Source organism: Schistocerca serialis, chromosome 2, assembly GCF_023864345.2.
Source record: "Schistocerca serialis cubense isolate TAMUIC-IGC-003099 chromosome 2, iqSchSeri2.2, whole genome shotgun sequence".
NCBI lineage: Eukaryota > Metazoa > Arthropoda > Insecta > Orthoptera > Acrididae > Schistocerca > Schistocerca serialis.
This window is the reverse complement of record NC_064639.1, coordinates 660,510,870-660,529,638: the sequence shown is the minus strand read 5'-3', so window position 1 is coordinate 660,529,638 and position 18,769 is coordinate 660,510,870. Positions and strand designations below refer to the sequence as shown.

The window sequence follows — 18,769 nt, the reverse complement described above, 5'->3', positions numbered from 1 at the left end:
GGCGTCTTTCGGTTATCAGACGAATGCCAGAACTGTACGCCGCCTCACAACTACTCTCAGTTGCGACCCCTCAGCCTCACTCCAAGCCTAGTCTACTGAAATATTTGGCAAAGAAGAACAAAGACCTACATCAGCCTGCCCAGCTGTCAAGAGTCTGGAATACCACATAGAAAAAGTGACAATTACAAAAAAATCGGCAGGAATGTAGGTACAGTGCATACTGCACATACACGGCAAAATACTGGCTTTACTCTGTATGCACATGAAAAAACACACTTTCAAATTCACTACACTTTCAGTTTCTTTTGTGCCACATACTGCCCCAGAATAAAGTAAAAACAGCCTAATCCCGTTGTTCTGATCAAGTTTTAAGGAGGTTTCCATTGGATTTAGGGAAAATGACGGAATTGGGAGTTCCGATGTGAGTGTCCAGAAGACGCTAGAAAGAGTGCATATTCTAACAGCAAGTTTGTGAAAACAATATAAAATGGGCTTAAATCAATTTTAAGACTCTACCTGTAATAATTCTGTGTAAAATCGGTATTGAAATCTGAGAAAATTATTTTCACGATAATTAATATTTATGCCTTTGGATCACAATGGAGAATATTTATAGAAACGTAAGAAATTTACAGAAGTTTATTTCTACCTAAGTGTATATATAAAGCTCTAATTAAAGAAGATAACCAAACTGTAAATAAGAAAGTGACATATTGAAATACCTATTCTGTCACAATTATGCATATGACAAATACTTGAAAGACTGAGACACAATGCTTCAATGTGGTCTTATGTTAGCCTTGCAGATCTGACAGAGGCATTAAAAGCTGCAGGATTGCTAGTGTCGTGTACAGACAAGAAGGGGGGAGGTGTGGAATCACGCAGAAGCAAGAGGGAGTGTTGATTGTTGTGTTAGTACATAACTGATAATGGCTATTCTGGCATTTTGTTACTAGTTGCGGGTGACAAAAAATGAACACAAAATATGAGAGCGATTGGTTGTAGTAATTATATTTTTTGGAGACCCTGTCAAAAGCACAGATGGTCTATGCATCTGGAGTGTATCACGTCGTTGCCAGTTGCCAGAAGAGAGAACACCAGGATAATGCGATGAAGGTGGAAGGTCGAAGACAAACGATCAGTGCCATGAACTACCATCTTTCCCCGGCTGTGCAGAACACATCCTGAACCAACCAGTTGACAGAAGAGAGAACACCTGGATAATGTCATGAAGCTGGGAGGTGGAAGGCAAAAGAGCAATGCCACGAAGTACCATCTTTCCCTGGCTGTGCAGAACACATCCCGAACCTGAAAATTGCCAGAAGAGAGAACACCTGGATAATGTGAGGAAGCTGGAAGGTGGAAGTCAAACGAGCAGTGCCACGAACTACCATCTTTCCCTGGCTGTGCAGAACACATCGTGAAACTGCCAGTTGCCAGAAGAGAGAACACCTGGATAATGTGAAGAAGCAGGAATGTGGAATACAATCGAGCAGTGGCACCAACTACCATCTCTCCCTGGCTGTGCGGAACACATCCTGAACATGCGAGTTACCAGAAGAGAGAAGACCTGGATAAAGTGTTGAAGCTGGAAGGCGGAAGACAAACGAGTAGTGCCATGAACTACCATCATTCCCTGGCTGTGCAGAACCCGTCCTGAACCACAAGTTGCCACAAGATAGAACACATGGATAATGAGAAGAAGCTGGAAGGTGGAAGACAAACGAGCAGTGCCACGAAGAACACCTACAGTGCCAAGAACGAACTTCTTACCCCAGCTGTGCGGAACACATCCTGAACCTGCCATTTGCCAGAGGAAAGAACACCTGGATAGGGTGATGAAGCTGGAACGTGGAAGATAAACGAGCAGTGCCACGAAGTAACATCTTTCCCTGGCTGTCCGGAACACATCCAGAACCTGCCAGTTGCCAAAAGAGGGAACTCTTGGATATTGTGATTAAGTTGGAAGGTAGAATACAAACGAGCAGTGCCAAGAACTAACATCTTTCCCCAGCTGTGCAGAACACATCCTGAATCTGCGAGTAGCCAGAAGAGAGAACACCTGGATAATGCAATGAAACTGGAAGGTGGAAGACAGACGAGCAGTGTCACGAAGTAACATCTTTCCCTGGCGGTGCAGAACACATCCTGAACGTGCCAGTTGCCAGAAGAGAGAACACCTGGATAATGTGATGAAGCTGGAAGGTGGAAGACAAACGAGCAGTGCCACGAACTACCATCTCTCCCTGGCTATGCAGAACACATCTTGAACCTGCCAGTTGCCGGAAGATAGAACACCTGGATATTGTGATGAAGCTGGAAGGTGGAAGACAAACGAGCAGTGACACGAACTACCTTCTTTAACTGGCTGTGCAGAACACATCCTGAAAATACCAGTTGCCAGAAAGGAGAACAATTGGATTATGTGATGAAGCTGGAAGGTGGAAGACAAATGATCAGTGCCACGAACTACCATCTCTCCCTGGCTATGCAGAACACTTCTTGAACCTGCCAGTTGCCAGAAGATAGAACACCTGGATAATGTCATGAAGCTGGAACGTGGAAGACAAACAAGCAGTGACACGAAATAACATCTTTCCCCGGCTGTGCAGAACACAGCCTGATCCTGCCAGTTGCCAGAAGAGAGAACACCTGGATATAGTGATGAAGCTGGAGGGTGGAAGAAAAACGAGCAGTGGCACGAACTACCATCTTCCCCTGGCTGCGCAGAACACATCCTGAAAATGCCAGTTGCCAGAAGAGAGAAGATTTGGATAATGTGATGAAGCTGGGAGGTGGAAGACAAACAAGCAGTGCCACGAACTAACATCTTTCCCTTTCTGTGGAGAACACATCGTGAAAACGCCAGTTGCCAGGAGAGAGAACAATTGGATAATGTGATGATGCTGGAAGGTGGAAGTCAGGCGAGCAGTGCCACGAACTACCATCACCAACTGGCTGTGCAGAACACATCCTGAAAATTTCAGTTGCCAGAAGAGAGAACAATTGGATAATATGATGAAGCTGGGAGGTGGAAGACTAACGAGCAGCGCCACGAACTAACATCTTCCCCTGGCTGTGCAGAACAGATCCTGAAAATGCCAGTTGCCAGAAGAGAGAAGAATTGGATAATGTGATGAAGCTGGGAGGTGGAAGACAAACAAGCAGTGCCACGAACTAACATCTTTCCCTTTCTGTGGAGAACACATCGTGAAAACGCCGGTTGCCAGGAGATAGAACAACTGGATAATGTGATGATGCTGGAAGGTGGAAGTCAGGCGAGCAGCGCCACGAACTACCATCACCAACTGGCTGTGCAGAACACATCCTGAAAATTTCAGTTGCCAGAAGAGAGAAGAATTGGATAATATGATGAAGCTGGGAGGTGGAAGACTAACGAGCAGCGCCACGAACTAACATCTTCCCCTGGCTGTGCAGAACAGATCCTGAAAATGCCAGTTGCCAGAAGAGAGAAGAATTGGATAATGTGATGAAGCTGGGAGGTGGAAGACAAACAAGCAGTGCCACGAACTAACATCTTCCCCTTTCTGTGGAGAACACATCGTGAAAACGCCAGTTGCCAGGAGAGAGAACAACTGGATAATGTGATGATGCTGGAAGGTGGAAGTCAGGCGAGCAGTGCCACGAACTACCATCACCAACTGGCTGTGCAGAACACATCCTGAAAATTTCAGTTGCCAGAAGAGAGAACAATTGGATAATATGATGAAGCTGGGAGGTGGAAGACTAACGAGCAGCGCCACGAACTAACATCTTTCCCTGGCTGTGCAGAACAGATCCTGAAAATGCCAGTTGCCAGAAGAGAGAAGACTTGGATAATGTGATGAAGCTGGGAGGTGGAAGACAAACAAGCAGTGCCACGAACTAACATCTTCCCTTTTCTGTGGAGAACACATCGTGAAAACGCCAGTTGCCAGGAGAGAGAACAATTGGATAATGTGATGATGCTGGAAGGTGGAAGTCAGGCGAGCAGCGCCACGAACTACCATCACCAACTGGCTGTGCAGAACACATCCTGAAAATTTCAGTTGCCAGAAGAGAGAACAATTGGATAATATGATGAAGCTGGGAGGTGGAAGACTAACGAGCAGCGCCACGAACTAACATCTTTCCCTGGCTGTGCAGAACAGATCCTGAAAATGCCAGTTGCCAGAAGAGAGAAGAATTGGATAATGTGATGAAGCTGGGAGGTGGAAGACAAACAAGCAGTGCCACGAACTAACATCTTTCCCTTTCTGTGGAGAACACATCGTGAAAACGCCAGTTGCCAGGAGAGAGAACAATTGGATAATGTGATGATGCTGGAAGGTGGAAGTCAGGCGAGCAGTGCCACGAACAACCATCACCAACTGGCTGTGCAGAACACATCCTGAAAATTTCAGTTGCCAGAAGAGAGAACAATTGGATAATATGATGAAGCTGGGAGGTGGAAGACTAACGAGCAGCGCCACGAACTAACATCTTTCCCTGGCTGTGCAGAACAGATCCTGAAAATGCCAGTTGCCAGAAGAGAGAAGAATTGGATAATGTGATGAAGCTGGGAGGTGGAAGACAAACAAGCAGTGCCACGAACTAACATCTTTCCCTTCCTGTGGAGAACACATCGTGAAAACGCCAGTTGCCAGGAGAGAGAACAATTGGATAATGTGATGATGCTGGAAGGTGGAAGTCAGGCGAGCAGTGCCACGAACTACCATCACCAACTGGCTGTGCAGAACACATCCTGAAAATTTCAGTAGCCAGAAGAGAGTACAATTGGATAATATGATGAAGCTTGGAGGTGGAAGACTAACGAGCAGCGCCACGAACTAACATCTTTCCCTGGCTGTGCAGAACAGATCCTGAAAATGCCAGTTGCCAGAAGAGAGAAGAATTGGATAATGTGATGAAGCTGGGAGGTGGAAGACAAACAAGCAGTGCCACGAACTAACATCTTTCCCTTTCTGTGGAGAACACATCGTGAAAACGCCAGTTGCCAGGAGAGAGAACAATTGGATAATGTGATGATGCTGGAAGGTGGAAGTCAGGCGAGCAGTGCCACGAACTACCATCACCAACTGGCTGTGCAGAACACATCCTGAAAATTTCAGTTGCCAGAAGAGAGAACAATTGGATAATATGATGAAGCTGGGAGGCGGAAGACTAACGAGCAGCGCCACGAACTAACATCTTTCCCTGGCTGTGCAGAACAGATCCTGAAAATGCCAGTTGCCAGAAGAGAGAAGAATTGGATAATGTGATGAAGCTGGGAGGTGGAAGACAAACAAGCAGTGCCACGAACTAACATCTTTCCCTTTCTGTGGAGAACACATCGTGAAAACGCCAGTTGCCAGGAGAGAGAACAATTGGATAATGTGATGATGCTGGAAGGTGGAAGTCAGGCGAGCAGTGCCACGAACTACCATCACCAACTGGCTGTGCAGAACACATCCTGAAAATTTCAGTTGCCAGAAGAGAGAACAATTGGATAATATGATGAAGCTGGGAGGTGGAAGACTAACGAGCAGCGCCACGAACTAACATCTTTCCCTGGCTGTGCAGAACAGATACTGAAAATGCCAGTTGCCAGAAGAGAGAAGAATTGGATAATGTGATGAAGCTGGGAGGTGGAAGACAAACAAGCAGTGCCACGAACTAACATCTTTCCCTTTCTGTGGAGAACACATCGTGAAAACGCCAGTTGCCAGGAGAGAGAACAATTGGATAATGTGATGATGCTGGAAGGTGGAAGTCAGGCGAGCAGTGCCACGAACTACCATCACCAACTGGCTGTGCAGAACACATCCTGAAAATTTCAGTTGCCAGAAGAGAGAACAATTGGATAATATGATGAAGCTGGGAGGTGGAAGACTAACGAGCAGCGCCACGAACTAACATCTTCCCCTGGCTTTGCAGAACAGATCCTGAAAATGCCAGTTGCCAGAAGAGAGAAGAATTGGATAATGTGATGAAGCTGGGAGGTGGAAGACAAACAAGCAGTGCCACGAACTAACATCTTCCCCTTTCTGTGGAGAACACATCGTGAAAACGCCAGTTGCCAGGAGAGAGAACAATTGGATAATGTGATGATGCTGGAAGGTGGAAGTCAGACGAGCAGTGCCACGAACTACCATCACCAACTGGCTGTGCAGAACACATCCTGAAAATTTCAGTTGCCAGAAGAGAGAACAATTGGATAATATGATGAAGCTGGGAGGTGGAAGACTAACGAGCAGCGCCACGAACTAACATCTTTCCCTGGCTGTGCAGAACAGATCCTGAAAATGCCAGTTGCCAGAAGAGAGAAGAATTGGATAATGTGATGAAGCTGGGAGGTGGAAGACAAACAAGCAGTGCCACGAACTAACATCTTCCCCTTTCTGTGGAGAACACATCGTGAAAACGCCAGTTGCCAGGAGAGAGAACAATTGGATAATGTGATGATGCTGGAAGGTGGAAGTCAGGCGAGCAGCGCCACGAACTACCATCACCAACTGGCTGTGCAGAACACATCCTGAAAATTTCAGTTGCCAGAAGAGAGAACAATTGGATAATATGATGAAGCTGGGAGGTGGAAGACTAACGAGCAGCGCCACGAACTAACATCTTTCCCTGGCTGTGCAGAACAGATCCTGAAGATGCCAGTTGCCAGAAGAGAGAAGAATTGGATAATGTGATGACGCTGGGAGGTGGAAGACAAACAAGCAGTGCCACGAACTAACATCTTTCCCTTTCTGTGGAGAACACATCGTGAAAACGCCAGTTGCCAGGAGAGAGAACAATTGGATAATGTGATGATGCTGGAAGGTGGAAGTCAGGCGAGCAGTGCCACGAACTACCATCACCAACTGGCTGTGCAGAACACATCCTGAAAATTTCAGTTGCCAGAAGAGAGAACAATTGGATAATATGATGAAGCTGGGAGGTGGAAGACTAACGAGCAGCGCCACTAACTAACATCTTTCCCTGGCTGTGCAGAACAGATCCTGAAAATGCCAGTTGCCAGAAGAGAGAAGAATTGGATAATGTGATGAAGCTGGGAGGTGGAAGACAAACAAGCAGTGCCACGAACTAACATCTTTCCCTTCCTGTGGAGAACACATCGTGAAAACGCCAGTTGCCAGGAGAGAGAACAATTGGATAATGTGATGATGCTGGAAGGTGGAAGTCAGGCGAGCAGTGCCACGAACTACCATCACCAACTGGCTGTGCAGAACACATCCTGAAAATTTCAGTAGCCAGAAGAGAGTACAATTGGATAATATGATGAAGCTTGGAGGTGGAAGACTAACGAGCAGCGCCACGAACTAACATCTTTCCCTGGCTGTGCAGAACAGATCCTGAAAATGCCAGTTGCCAGAAGAGAGAAGAATTGGATAATGTGATGAAGCTGGGAGGTGGAAGACAAACAAGCAGTGCCACGAACTAACATCTTTCCCTTTCTGTGGAGAACACATCGTGAAAACGCCAGTTGCCAGGAGAGAGAACAATTGGATAATGTGATGATGCTGGAAGGTGGAAGTCAGACGAGCAGTGCCACGAACTACCATCACCAACTGGCTGTGCAGAACACATCCTGAAAATTTCAGTTGCCAGAAGAGAGAACAATTGGATAATATGATGAAGCTGGGAGGTGGAAGACTAACGAGCAGCGCCACGAACTAACATCTTTCCCTGGCTGTGCAGAACAGATCCTGAAAATGCCAGTTGCCAGAAGAGAGAAGAATTGGATAATGTGATGAAGCTGGGAGGTGGAAGACAAACAAGCAGTGCCACGAACTAACATCTTCCCCTTTCTGTGGAGAACACATCGTGAAAACGCCAGTTGCCAGGAGAGAGAACAATTGGATAATGTGATGATGCTGGAAGGTGGAAGTCAGGCGAGCAGCGCCACGAACTACCATCACCAACTGGCTGTGCAGAACACATCCTGAAAATTTCAGTTGCCAGAAGAGAGAACAATTGGATAATATGATGAAGCTGGGAGGTGGAAGACTAACGAGCAGCGCCACGAACTAACATCTTTCCCTGGCTGTGCAGAACAGATCCTGAAGATGCCAGTTGCCAGAAGAGAGAAGAATTGGATAATGTGATGACGCTGGGAGGTGGAAGACAAACAAGCAGTGCCACGAACTAACATCTTTCCCTTTCTGTGGAGAACACATCGTGAAAACGCCAGTTGCCAGGAGAGAGAACAATTGGGTGATGATGCTGGAAGGTGGAAGTCAGGCGAGCAGTGCCACGAACTACCATCACCAACTGGCTGTGCAGAACACATCCTGAAAATTTCAGTTGCCAGAAGAGAGAACAATTGGATAATATGATGAAGCTGGGAGGTGGAAGACTAACGAGCAGCGCCACTAACTAACATCTTTCCCTGGCTGTGCAGAACAGATCCTGAAAATGCCAGTTGCCAGAAGAGAGAAGAATTGGATAATGTGATGAAGCTGGGAGGTGGAAGACAAACAAGCAGTGCCACGAACTAACATCTTTCCCTTCCTGTGGAGAACACATCGTGAAAACGCCAGTTGCCAGGAGAGAGAACAATTGGATAATGTGATGATGCTGGAAGGTGGAAGTCAGGCGAGCAGTGCCACGAACTACCATCACCAACTGGCTGTGCAGAACACATCCTGAAAATTTCAGTAGCCAGAAGAGAGTACAATTGGATAATATGATGAAGCTTGGAGGTGGAAGACTAACGAGCAGCGCCACGAACTAACATCTTTCCCTGGCTGTGCAGAACAGATCCTGAAAATGCCAGTTGCCAGAAGAGAGAAGAATTGGATAATGTGATGAAGCTGGGAGGTGGAAGACAAACAAGCAGTGCCACGAACTAACATCTTTCCCTTTCTGTGGAGAACACATCGTGAAAACGCCAGTTGCCAGGAGAGAGAACAATTGGATAATGTGATGATGCTGGAAGGTGGAAGTCAGGCGAGCAGTGCCACGAACTACCATCACCAACTGGCTGTGCAGAACACATCCTGAAAATTTCAGTTGCCAGAAGAGAGAACAATTGGATAATATGATGAAGCTGGGAGGTGGAAGACTAACGAGCAGCGCCACGAACTAACATCTTTCCCTGGCTGTGCAGAACAGATCCTGAAAATGCCAGTTGCCAGAAGAGAGAAGAATTGGATAATGTGATGAAGCTGGGAGGTGGAAGACAAACAAGCAGTGCCACGAACTAACATCTTTCCCTTTCTGTGGAGAACACATCGTGAAAACGCCAGTTGCCAGGAGAGAGAACAATTGGATAATGTGATGATGCTGGAAGGTGGAAGTCAGGCGAGCAGTGCCACGAACTACCATCACCAACTGGCTGTGCAGAACACATCCTGAAAATTTCAGTTGCCAGAAGAGAGAACAATTGGATAATATGATGAAGCTGGGAGGTGGAAGACTAACGAGCAGCGCCACGAACTAACATCTTTCCCTGGCTGTGCAGAACAGATCCTGAAAATGCCAGTTGCCAGAAGAGAGAAGAATTGGATAATGTGATGAAGCTGGGAGGTGGAAGACAAACAAGCAGTGCCACGAACTAACATCTTTCCCTTTCTGTGGAGAACACATCGTGAAAACGCCAGTTGCCAGGAGAGAGAACAATTGGATAATGTGATGATGCTGGAAGGTGGAAGTCAGGCGAGCAGTGCCACGAACTACCATCACCAACTGGCTGTGCAGAACACATCCTGAAAATTTCAGTTGCCAGAAGAGAGAACAATTGGATAATATGATGAAGCTGGGAGGTGGAAGACTAACGAGCAGCGCCACGAACTAACATCTTTCCCTGGCTGTGCAGAACAGATCCTGAAAATGCCAGTTGCCAGAAGAGAGAAGAATTGGATAATGTGATGAAGCTGGGAGGTGGAAGACAAACAAGCAGTGCCACGAACTAACATCTTTCCCTTTCTGTGGAGAACACATCGTGAAAACGCCAGTTGCGAGGAGAGAGAACAATTGGATAATGTGATGATGCTGGAAGGTGGAAGTCAGGCGAGCAGTGCCACGAACTACCATCACTAACTGGCTGTGCAGAACACATCCTGAAAATTTCAGTTGCCAGAAGAGAGAACAATTGGATAATATGATGAAGCTGGGAGGTGGAAGACTAACGAGCAGCGCCACGAACTAACATCTTTCCCTGGCTGTGCAGAACAGATCCTGAAAATGCCAGTTGCCAGAAGAGAGAAGAATAGGATAATGTGATGAAGCTGGGAGGTGGAAGACAAACAAGCAGTGCCACGAACTAACATCTTTCCCTTTCTGTGGAGAACACATCGTGAAAACGCCAGTTGCCAGGAGAGAGAACAATTGGATAATGTGATGATGCTGGAAGGTGGAAGTCAGGCGAGCAGTGCCACGAACTACCATCACCAACTGGCTGTGCAGAACACATCCTGAAAATTTCAGTTGCCAGAAGAGAGAACAATTGGATAATATGATGAAGCTGGGAGGTGGAAGACTAACGAGCAGCGCCACGAACTAACATCTTTCCCTGGTTGTGCAGAACAGATCCTGAAAATGCCAGTTGCCAGAAGAGAGAAGAATTGGATAATGTGATGAAGCTGGGAGGTGGAAGACAAACAAGCAGTGCCACGAACTAACATCTTCCCCTTTCTGTGGAGAACACATCGTGAAAACGCCAGTTGCCAGGAGAGAGAACAATTGGATAATGTGATGATGCTGGAAGGTGGAAGTCAGGCGAGCAGTGCCACGAACTACCATCACCAACTGGCTGTGCAGAACACATCCTGAAAATTTCAGTTGCCAGAAGAGAGAACAATTGGATAATATGATGAAGCTGGGAGGTGGAAGACTAACGAGCAGCGCCACGAACTAACATCTTTCCCTGGCTGTGCAGAACAGATCCTGAAAATGCCAGTTGCCAGAAGAGAGAAGAATTGGATAATGTGATGAAGCTGGGAGGTGGAAGACAAACAAGCAGTGCCACGAACTAACATCTTTCCCTTTCTGTGGAGAACACATCGTGAAAACGCCAGTTGCCAGGAGAGAGAACAATTGGATAATGTGATGATGCTGGAAGGTGGAAGTCAGGCGAGCAGTGCCACGAACTACCATCACCAACTGGCTATGCCAAACACATCCTGAAAATTTCAGTTGCCAGAAGAGAGAACAATTGGATAATATGATGAAGCTGGGAGGTGGAAGACTAACGAGCAGCGCCACGAACTAACGTCCTCCCCTGGCTGTGCAGAACACATCCTGAAAATGCCAGTTGCCAGAAGAGAGAAGAATCTCTGATTGTGTAGAACACATCCTGGTCCTGCCAGTTGCCAGAAGATAGAACACCCGGATAATGTGATGAAGCAGGAAAGTGGAAGATAAAAGAGCAGTGCCATGAATTACCATCTTTCCCAGGCTGTCCAGAACACATTCTGAACCTGCACTTGCCAGAAGAGAGAACACCTGGTTAATGTGATGAAGCTGGAATGTGGAAGACAAACGAGCATCTTTCCCTGGCTCTGCAAAACACATCCTGAACCTGCCAGTTGCCAGAAGAGAGAGCACCTGGATAATGTGATGAAGGTGGAAGGTGGAAGACAAACGAGCAGTGCCACGAACTAACATCTTTCCCTGGCTGTGCAGAACACATCCTGAACCTGCCAGTTGCCAGAAGAGAGAGCACGTTGATAATGTGTTGAAGCTGGAAGGTGGAAGGCAAACAAGCAGTGCCACGAAGAACACGTGCAGTGCCAAGAACAGACATATTTCCCCAGCTGTGCAGAACACATCCTGAACCAGCCAGTTGCTAGAAGAGAGAACACCTTGATAATGTGATGAAGGTGGAAGGTGGAAGAGGAACGAGCAGTGCCACTAACTGCCATCTTTCCCCGGCTGTGCACAACACATCCTGAACCTGCCAGTTGCTAGAAGAGAGATCATCTGGATAACGTGATGAAGCTGGAAGGTGGAAGACAAACGAGCAATGCCACGAACTACCATCTCTACTTGTCTGTGCAGAACACGTTATGAACCTGCCAGTTGCCAGAAAATAGAACACCAGGATAGTGTGATGAAGCTGGAAGGTAGAAGACAAACGAGCGGTGCCATGAACTACCATCTTTCCCTCGCTGTGCAGAGCACATCGTGAACCTGCCACTTACCAGAAGAGAGAACACCTGGATAACGTGATGAAGCTGGACGTTGGGGGACAAACGAGCAGTGCCAAGAACTACCATCTCTCCCTGGCTGTGCAGAACACATCCTGAATCCACCAGTTGCCAGGATATAGAACACCTGGATAATGTGATGAAGCAGAAAGCTGGAAGACAAACGAGCAGTGCCAGGAACTGTCAACTTTCCCTGGCCGTGCAGAACACATCCAGAACATGCCAGTTCCCAGAAGAGAGAACACCTGGATAATGAGAAGAAGCTGGAATGTGGAATACAATCGAACAGTGGCACCAACTACCATCTCTCCCTGGCTGTGCAGAACACATCCTGGACCTTCCAGTTGCCAGATGATAGAACACATTGATAATGTGATGAAGCTGGAACGTGGAAGACAGTCGAGCAGAGCCACGAACTATCATCTTTCCCTGGCTGTTCAGAACACATCCTGAACCTGGCAGTTGCCAGTAGAGAGAACACCCGGATAATGTAATCAAGCTGGAAGGTGGAAGACAAACGTGCAGTGCCACGAAGTACCATCTACCCCTGGCAGTGCAGAACACATCCTGTACCTGCCAGTTGCCATTACAGAGAACACCTGGATATTGTGATGAAGCTGGTAGTTGGAAGACAAACGAGCACTGCCACGATCTACCTTTTTATCCCTGGCTGTGCAGAACACATCCTGAACCTGCCTCATGACGTGTACATCAATATAACCTAAAGTATCAATGTAATATTTCCTCTCTTATAGACCTCACAGACGGCCTCCTGTTAACGTTTCATAACTAGCTGCACTGGGAGAGAGGTTTCAGTCACTAGAATGATGTAATTTCGCAATTTTATGTGTAATAAATGTAAAGCAAACTTCTACGTAATGTCGTGCACAGTATATGGGCGACAGTCCTACACAGAATATATGCCATAGATGTCAATCTGTGGTAGGTTCCTTGTGTGTGTCAGCCCATAGGAAACCAGGGAAAATGATCCTGGAACTGACCTTGGGGTGCCATAAGCAACCAGACAAGTGAATTGTTGTACGAGTGAGGCTACGACCTGAAATTTTTTTTTTAGTGCGCAGAAACAGATCTGATTGTTATGTTGTGAATTGTACGTGTTTGATTGCATCGTTATTTAAGGGAAAATGTTACCGATGCTGTGCCACTGTACTCATGAAAGTGACTCCTTGTGACCTGTCGAAAAAGCGCTATATGTTCTATGTGAACCTAGTCGTTCTGGTTTCATATGAAAGAAGAGCTTTGAAGCCCACCTATTTATTGAGCGACAGTGTGGTAGAGGAAGAATTTACTTTACTGCGTCCACAGCCATTTCTTGCTAACTACGAACCTTCTGGAAGCAGCTGTCGTGTTTTACGCTGTTTACGAATTTTCCAGTAGCATCGTGTCAGTGTCTCCTGGTCCCTCCACACAAATCACGTATTAGCGACGACATAGGCAGATATTCGGAAGAATCCTGCTAATTACGTTCCTGGGGAGATCCATAAAAGTATAGATCAAGCACGAGGGTATGGACTGCTGCCGTATGATCTGTTATGCTAAAGCAGGTAAGAGTAACTTATTTTTAGAGTCGTTTAAAGATACAACTAATCTGAAAAGTTGTATTGGACAAATACAACAGACAGCCTTGGGTGATGCAGATATGATACTCCATAGATGATACACATGAAAAAGAACTGGTACCCTCACGGAATACCCAACGTTCGCTATATGACATTTTCATTGTATCAACTGGGTGCAACTATGTTGTCAGGGCAACTACTATTGAAGTGAACCTCATTTAATATTAATTGCTTACGCCGCTGATCAATGTGACCAATCCGTCAGACATTTATCGTGAGGCTGTCGAAGCTATTTAGAAAGAGGACCACTGAGAATGTCGGCAGATCTAATGCAAAGACCTACAAGTTTCGGTTTATAACACCCAAAGCACTATTTCCGTAAATTATATTTCCAGAAATTAGAATTTAGAGACGGAACAGTAATTACATTCTTATGTATGTCACGTGTTAAGGGGATTTAGCGACTAGGAAAAGTAGACAGTGATATATTGCCGAATACAAGAGATAAGAGGAAAGTGATTACTAATTACATCACTCCGAGAACGAAATAATTAAGGTGCTGCTTCTGACATGCAAACGTCGAAATGACAAGAAAAGTACTTATAGCCGGTCCAGAAGCGCAGATTAAACGCCTGAGGCCTTGCACTCACAGCAGTGAGAAGAGGTAGCGAGTGTGACGGCGCTGTAAGTAAACGTATTACCACTGACTCTACACTCTGACCAGCTATTTACGAGGAGTAGCCCCGCTATACCACCCTTAAGCTCGACAGAAAAATGCCAAGTTTATGCTCGTTAGAGCAATCGAAGAGTGTGCACTGATGACAGTTTAAACTTGGGTGAGCCTTAAGCAATTGTTGTATGAATAATATAATAGATGGAGCCCCCTGAGCTCTGGAACGTACAGTAGTTCCGGAAAGGAAAACGTTCCTACAGCGGTAAACGAACATTTTAATCTGTGGGAGCAGGGTGGCGAAACGATTAAAACAACACACCACCGTGTATAATACATCTGACACTCAAGAAATATGAAACCGTATAACGGCGTCTATTAGTGATTTACGTCACAGTGATTTGCCCTGGCCGGCCGCTGTGGTCTAGCGGTTCTAGGCGCTCAGTCAGGAAGCGCGCGACTGCTACGGTCGCTGGTTCGAATCCTGCCTCGGGCATGGATGTGTGTGATGTCCTTAGGTTAGTTAGGTTTAAGTAGTTCTAAGTTCTAGGGGACTGATGACCACAGATGTTAAGTCCCATAGTGCTCAGAGCCATTTGAACCATTTTTTGATTTGCCCTGCTGAATTTTTCATGGATGTCGTTACTGTTCTGAGCCGTTTTTGCAGTAGGCTGTGTCGAATGTTTGTATTCGTGAGTGTATTACCATGGAACAGTGATGGGGAGGAAGGCAACATGATAATGGTATCGTCAATCTTTTTTCTCCCTTTTCATGGTTCTAGAGATACGCTAACAGCAAGAACGTCCATACTCTTCAGCCTCATTCATATTTACAAATTTTCAGTTCAAATGAATTTAGCACGCAACGTCATTATGGACGTCTTCAGTAAACAGAGTCTATATCCCAATGCAAAATTAAGACATTTACAGACAGCGAGCAGAAATGAAACTTTAGCAGCATGAAGTCAGCACCTTGTAGGAACGGATTACTTAGCTTTCTAAAACTCGTGGAACAACGTATTCTCAGGAGGATAATGGGAGCTCGAAGAACAGGTGACAGTCAAGATAGAATATGAGCGAACAAGACCTATATACTCAAAGACGCTCTCGGTCACCAACAGAAAAAGAATGACTATCTAGTTAAGACAAATTCTTAGAGTGGACCAAGGGTGGTTGGTTCATCAAATTTTGAAACTTCTTGTCTACAGGAGAGCCAGTGTACGCTATATTCAAATAGTAAAAAGAGATTTGCAAGAAATGAAGATATAGGAAACGGAGATTAAAGTAGGGTGACTTTTAAGTAAAAAATTGATGTTGACATAATTGTCCAGGATTGACATACGTCAAGGAATGCAGCATCATTCACAGAGGTGGTGGTGGAGAGTGAAAGAATACTGGACAAGTAAAGACCAAATGAACAGAAGCTGTCCGCAGCTAGTGGTAGTGCGGTAGCGTTCTCGCTTCCCACGCCCGGGTTCGCGGGTTCGATTCCCGGCAGGGTCAGGGATTTTCTCCGCCTCGTGATGACTGGGTGTTGTGTGATGTCCTTAGGTTAGTTAGGTTTAAGTAGTTCTAAGTTCTAGGGGACTGATGCCCATAGATGTTAAGTCCTATAGTGCTCAGAGCCATTTGAACCATTTGAACAGAAGCTGATCGGAATTAATTGGATTCTCTGAAGGCCAAAATGGAGAAAAATAATAAGAAGAAAGGCGTTTAAAATACAGTATAAATTGCTATAGAATACAGATTATGATAACGTTGATGAGGCTGATATTGCAGTGTAGTTTCCGTAACTGCTTCTGCTGACCAGGTATCGACTTTGGTTTTACTTGACGGACAGCTCCAATTCCTGGTGGAAATGAACGAGTAAGGACTGGGAAAAAGCATAGATTGATCACTGTATCTAGGGGGAAGTTTACTGAGTGCTGGTAAATGTGTGAGCTAGAGACTCCCATATACACAATAAAAATTTTCGGGGTTTACTGAGGGATATTCTTTGAATATTTTGGTATAAATGATCTGTGGTCTCTGGTAGTTCGTTACAGAGTAATACCATTTCCTTTGAATTATTACACCAGCAGTAGACTAATCTCTACTCCTGTGTAATACTATTCAAATACTACTAACACCGCTGAAGTAACAGACCCGAGGTGGTACCGAGCAGCTGTGGCGAGGTGTAAGTTGTGCCATTATTGTCATCAACAGCAGCTACCGTGAAGGAATGCAACAATTTCGTTTCCGAATGGGACACATCGTCGTCATTCGCATAGTTGTGCAGATATTTTCAGTGTAGTGAAGATGTGGAGGTAAGTGGGATAAGAAAGGAAACGAAATATACTTACTGTGTAACAAGGCACTGGAAACAGAGGCTCCTTGTGCCAAAACACTCACAAAATGTCCCTTAACAACCGTGTAAGTTTTGTGGATGAAGTTTTGGTTCGATCTGTGTAGTATGGAGGCTCGACTTTGCGAATTAGATGTGTGATGGAACATTAAATCCTTAAGTCACGAAACAGATACAGAGGCTAGAACTGTAACTGTCAGTAGTGACTAAATAATCGTATAGGCCTTTGTAAAATATCACACTTCTAGAACTGCTATTTAGAATCTTACTTATAATTTAATATAAGTCCTATTTTCTGATAAGACGGAAAATTTATCACTAACTGATGCACTGTCTGCCACCTGTTACTTCGGCCATGTTATACCGCAAAAATAATTACGCTCAGCAAAGAATAAAAAAGTCTGTACTGTATACTTTCTGTTTGGAGCATTAGCTGGAAAGTAGTAAAATCAGTAAGAATACTTATTCGTGCTGAATTAGGACAACCTGGATTTCTAATTGGAGATGGTCAAATTTATAGCGCGTGATCAGCTGTCACCAGGGTATCGGTGTTCCCTGGACGTCATTCATAGAGTCTCTTCATCGCAGAATCTGCTACTGTTTCTGTTGTACTCTTCAAATAATGGTGACAGCAGCTTCTCAAAATATATTCATTAATGGTTAATTCGATAATCCAGTTTTATTCCTTAAAAATTTTGGGGAAAATTCGCATTTTCACATCTCTCTCGCCTAAATCTGACAGAAACAGAAGTCATTGATCAAATTTCTCCCCAATAAGGCTACTGGTTATAATTTTTAAGTCTTGTAGTGAGGCCCCTATCTCTCCATGATTTCACTCCGCTGCAAACAACATGTACATCGGTTAAACAGTTCTAAATATGTTTTATAAATGTCGGGTAATAAAACTTCCCATCTTACTTTCCTCCATCTCCTAGGCCAAATTTGTGAGGCCACATATTCTACGCTAAAGACATCCACTCTTAAATGGTCTGGTCTGTGTGTTATCGAACCGTAGTGAATAACACACAAATGGACACTGTATTACCAGAATGTGAGTTCGTGGTAGTTATAATCGAATCTCGAGTGGCTGTCCCATGTGCAGACTCACTCGTATGCAGAGTTAGACATATTCTGTTTATAACACAGACCAGTAGCGCGAACTGGTCAGTATGCATCTAGGAATCTCACACGTATATTTGTGGAGGTTGGTTCACAGTGGGATCCGCCGTATAGGGTTCACCCGCCCCACCACTGAATTTCAGACCAACGGACTTAATGGTCATCACTGACTATACAATAGTCGGATCATTTGCTTCTGTCGAGAATAATAAGCAAATTACAACCGTGTGACATGGGTTGCAGGGTTATGAGGCATCTGGCCCACGAAACATAAGCTTAGTGTGTATCGTCATTTATACTGTATTGTGACGTCACACATCCTGGTCGCCTACATGCAGTGGCAAGGCTGCAGTGTGGAAAGTGGCAGAAGGCCTTATCAGCGTTTGAAGAAACCTACACAACCACGAACACACCCAATCACAACCCTGTATATTACTGCCATAAAAATGAGACAACCAATACCGTGTACCCCAGCGCCGCCATTCTGCTGTGCTAGTTCGATCTCTGACCTTGCTCTGGCATCTTTGTTCTCGTAGTTAATTGTGGAATTCCAGTTTCTGACCACTGGTCCGCCAGCTTTGTCGTCATTTGTCAATGTATACGCTCCAGAGCCACTACTTTACTCTTGTATTTGCATTTCTGACACTCCAGAGATATTACAACGGTAGTTCGAACTCACCTCCTGCTCCACCATCTTATTCTTGTAGTTCGACCCATGTTCCTCAGAGTCGCCATCTTCCTCTTGTAGTTTAACGTATGTGCCCAATGCATTTACACTCTATGAGTTGGGAAGCAGCTGTCTTGTAGCTTTAGAGTCTCTCTCAGGCACACATAACTTCAAGCATTTATCAACTTCCCAATAATTTAAATAAACACCATTTAATATGTAGTTTAAAGTGCTAAATAGCGCAATAATTTTC

The 18,769-nt window shown here is 45.3% G+C and overlaps 1 protein-coding gene across 1 annotated transcript in view; it reads right to left on the bottom strand.

The window, feature by feature from the left end:
• The window catches only part of LOC126456314 (neuropeptide CCHamide-1 receptor-like), a 221,654-nt gene extending 203,111 nt beyond the window's left edge, over window positions 1-18,543 (bottom strand). Inside the window, exon 1 of the mRNA XM_050092064.1 lies at window positions 18,529-18,543. Coding sequence (XP_049948021.1) covers window positions 18,529-18,543 — 15 coding nt within the window. The remainder of the gene's footprint in view (window positions 1-18,528) is intronic.
• Window positions 18,544-18,769: the final 226 nt, after the last annotated feature.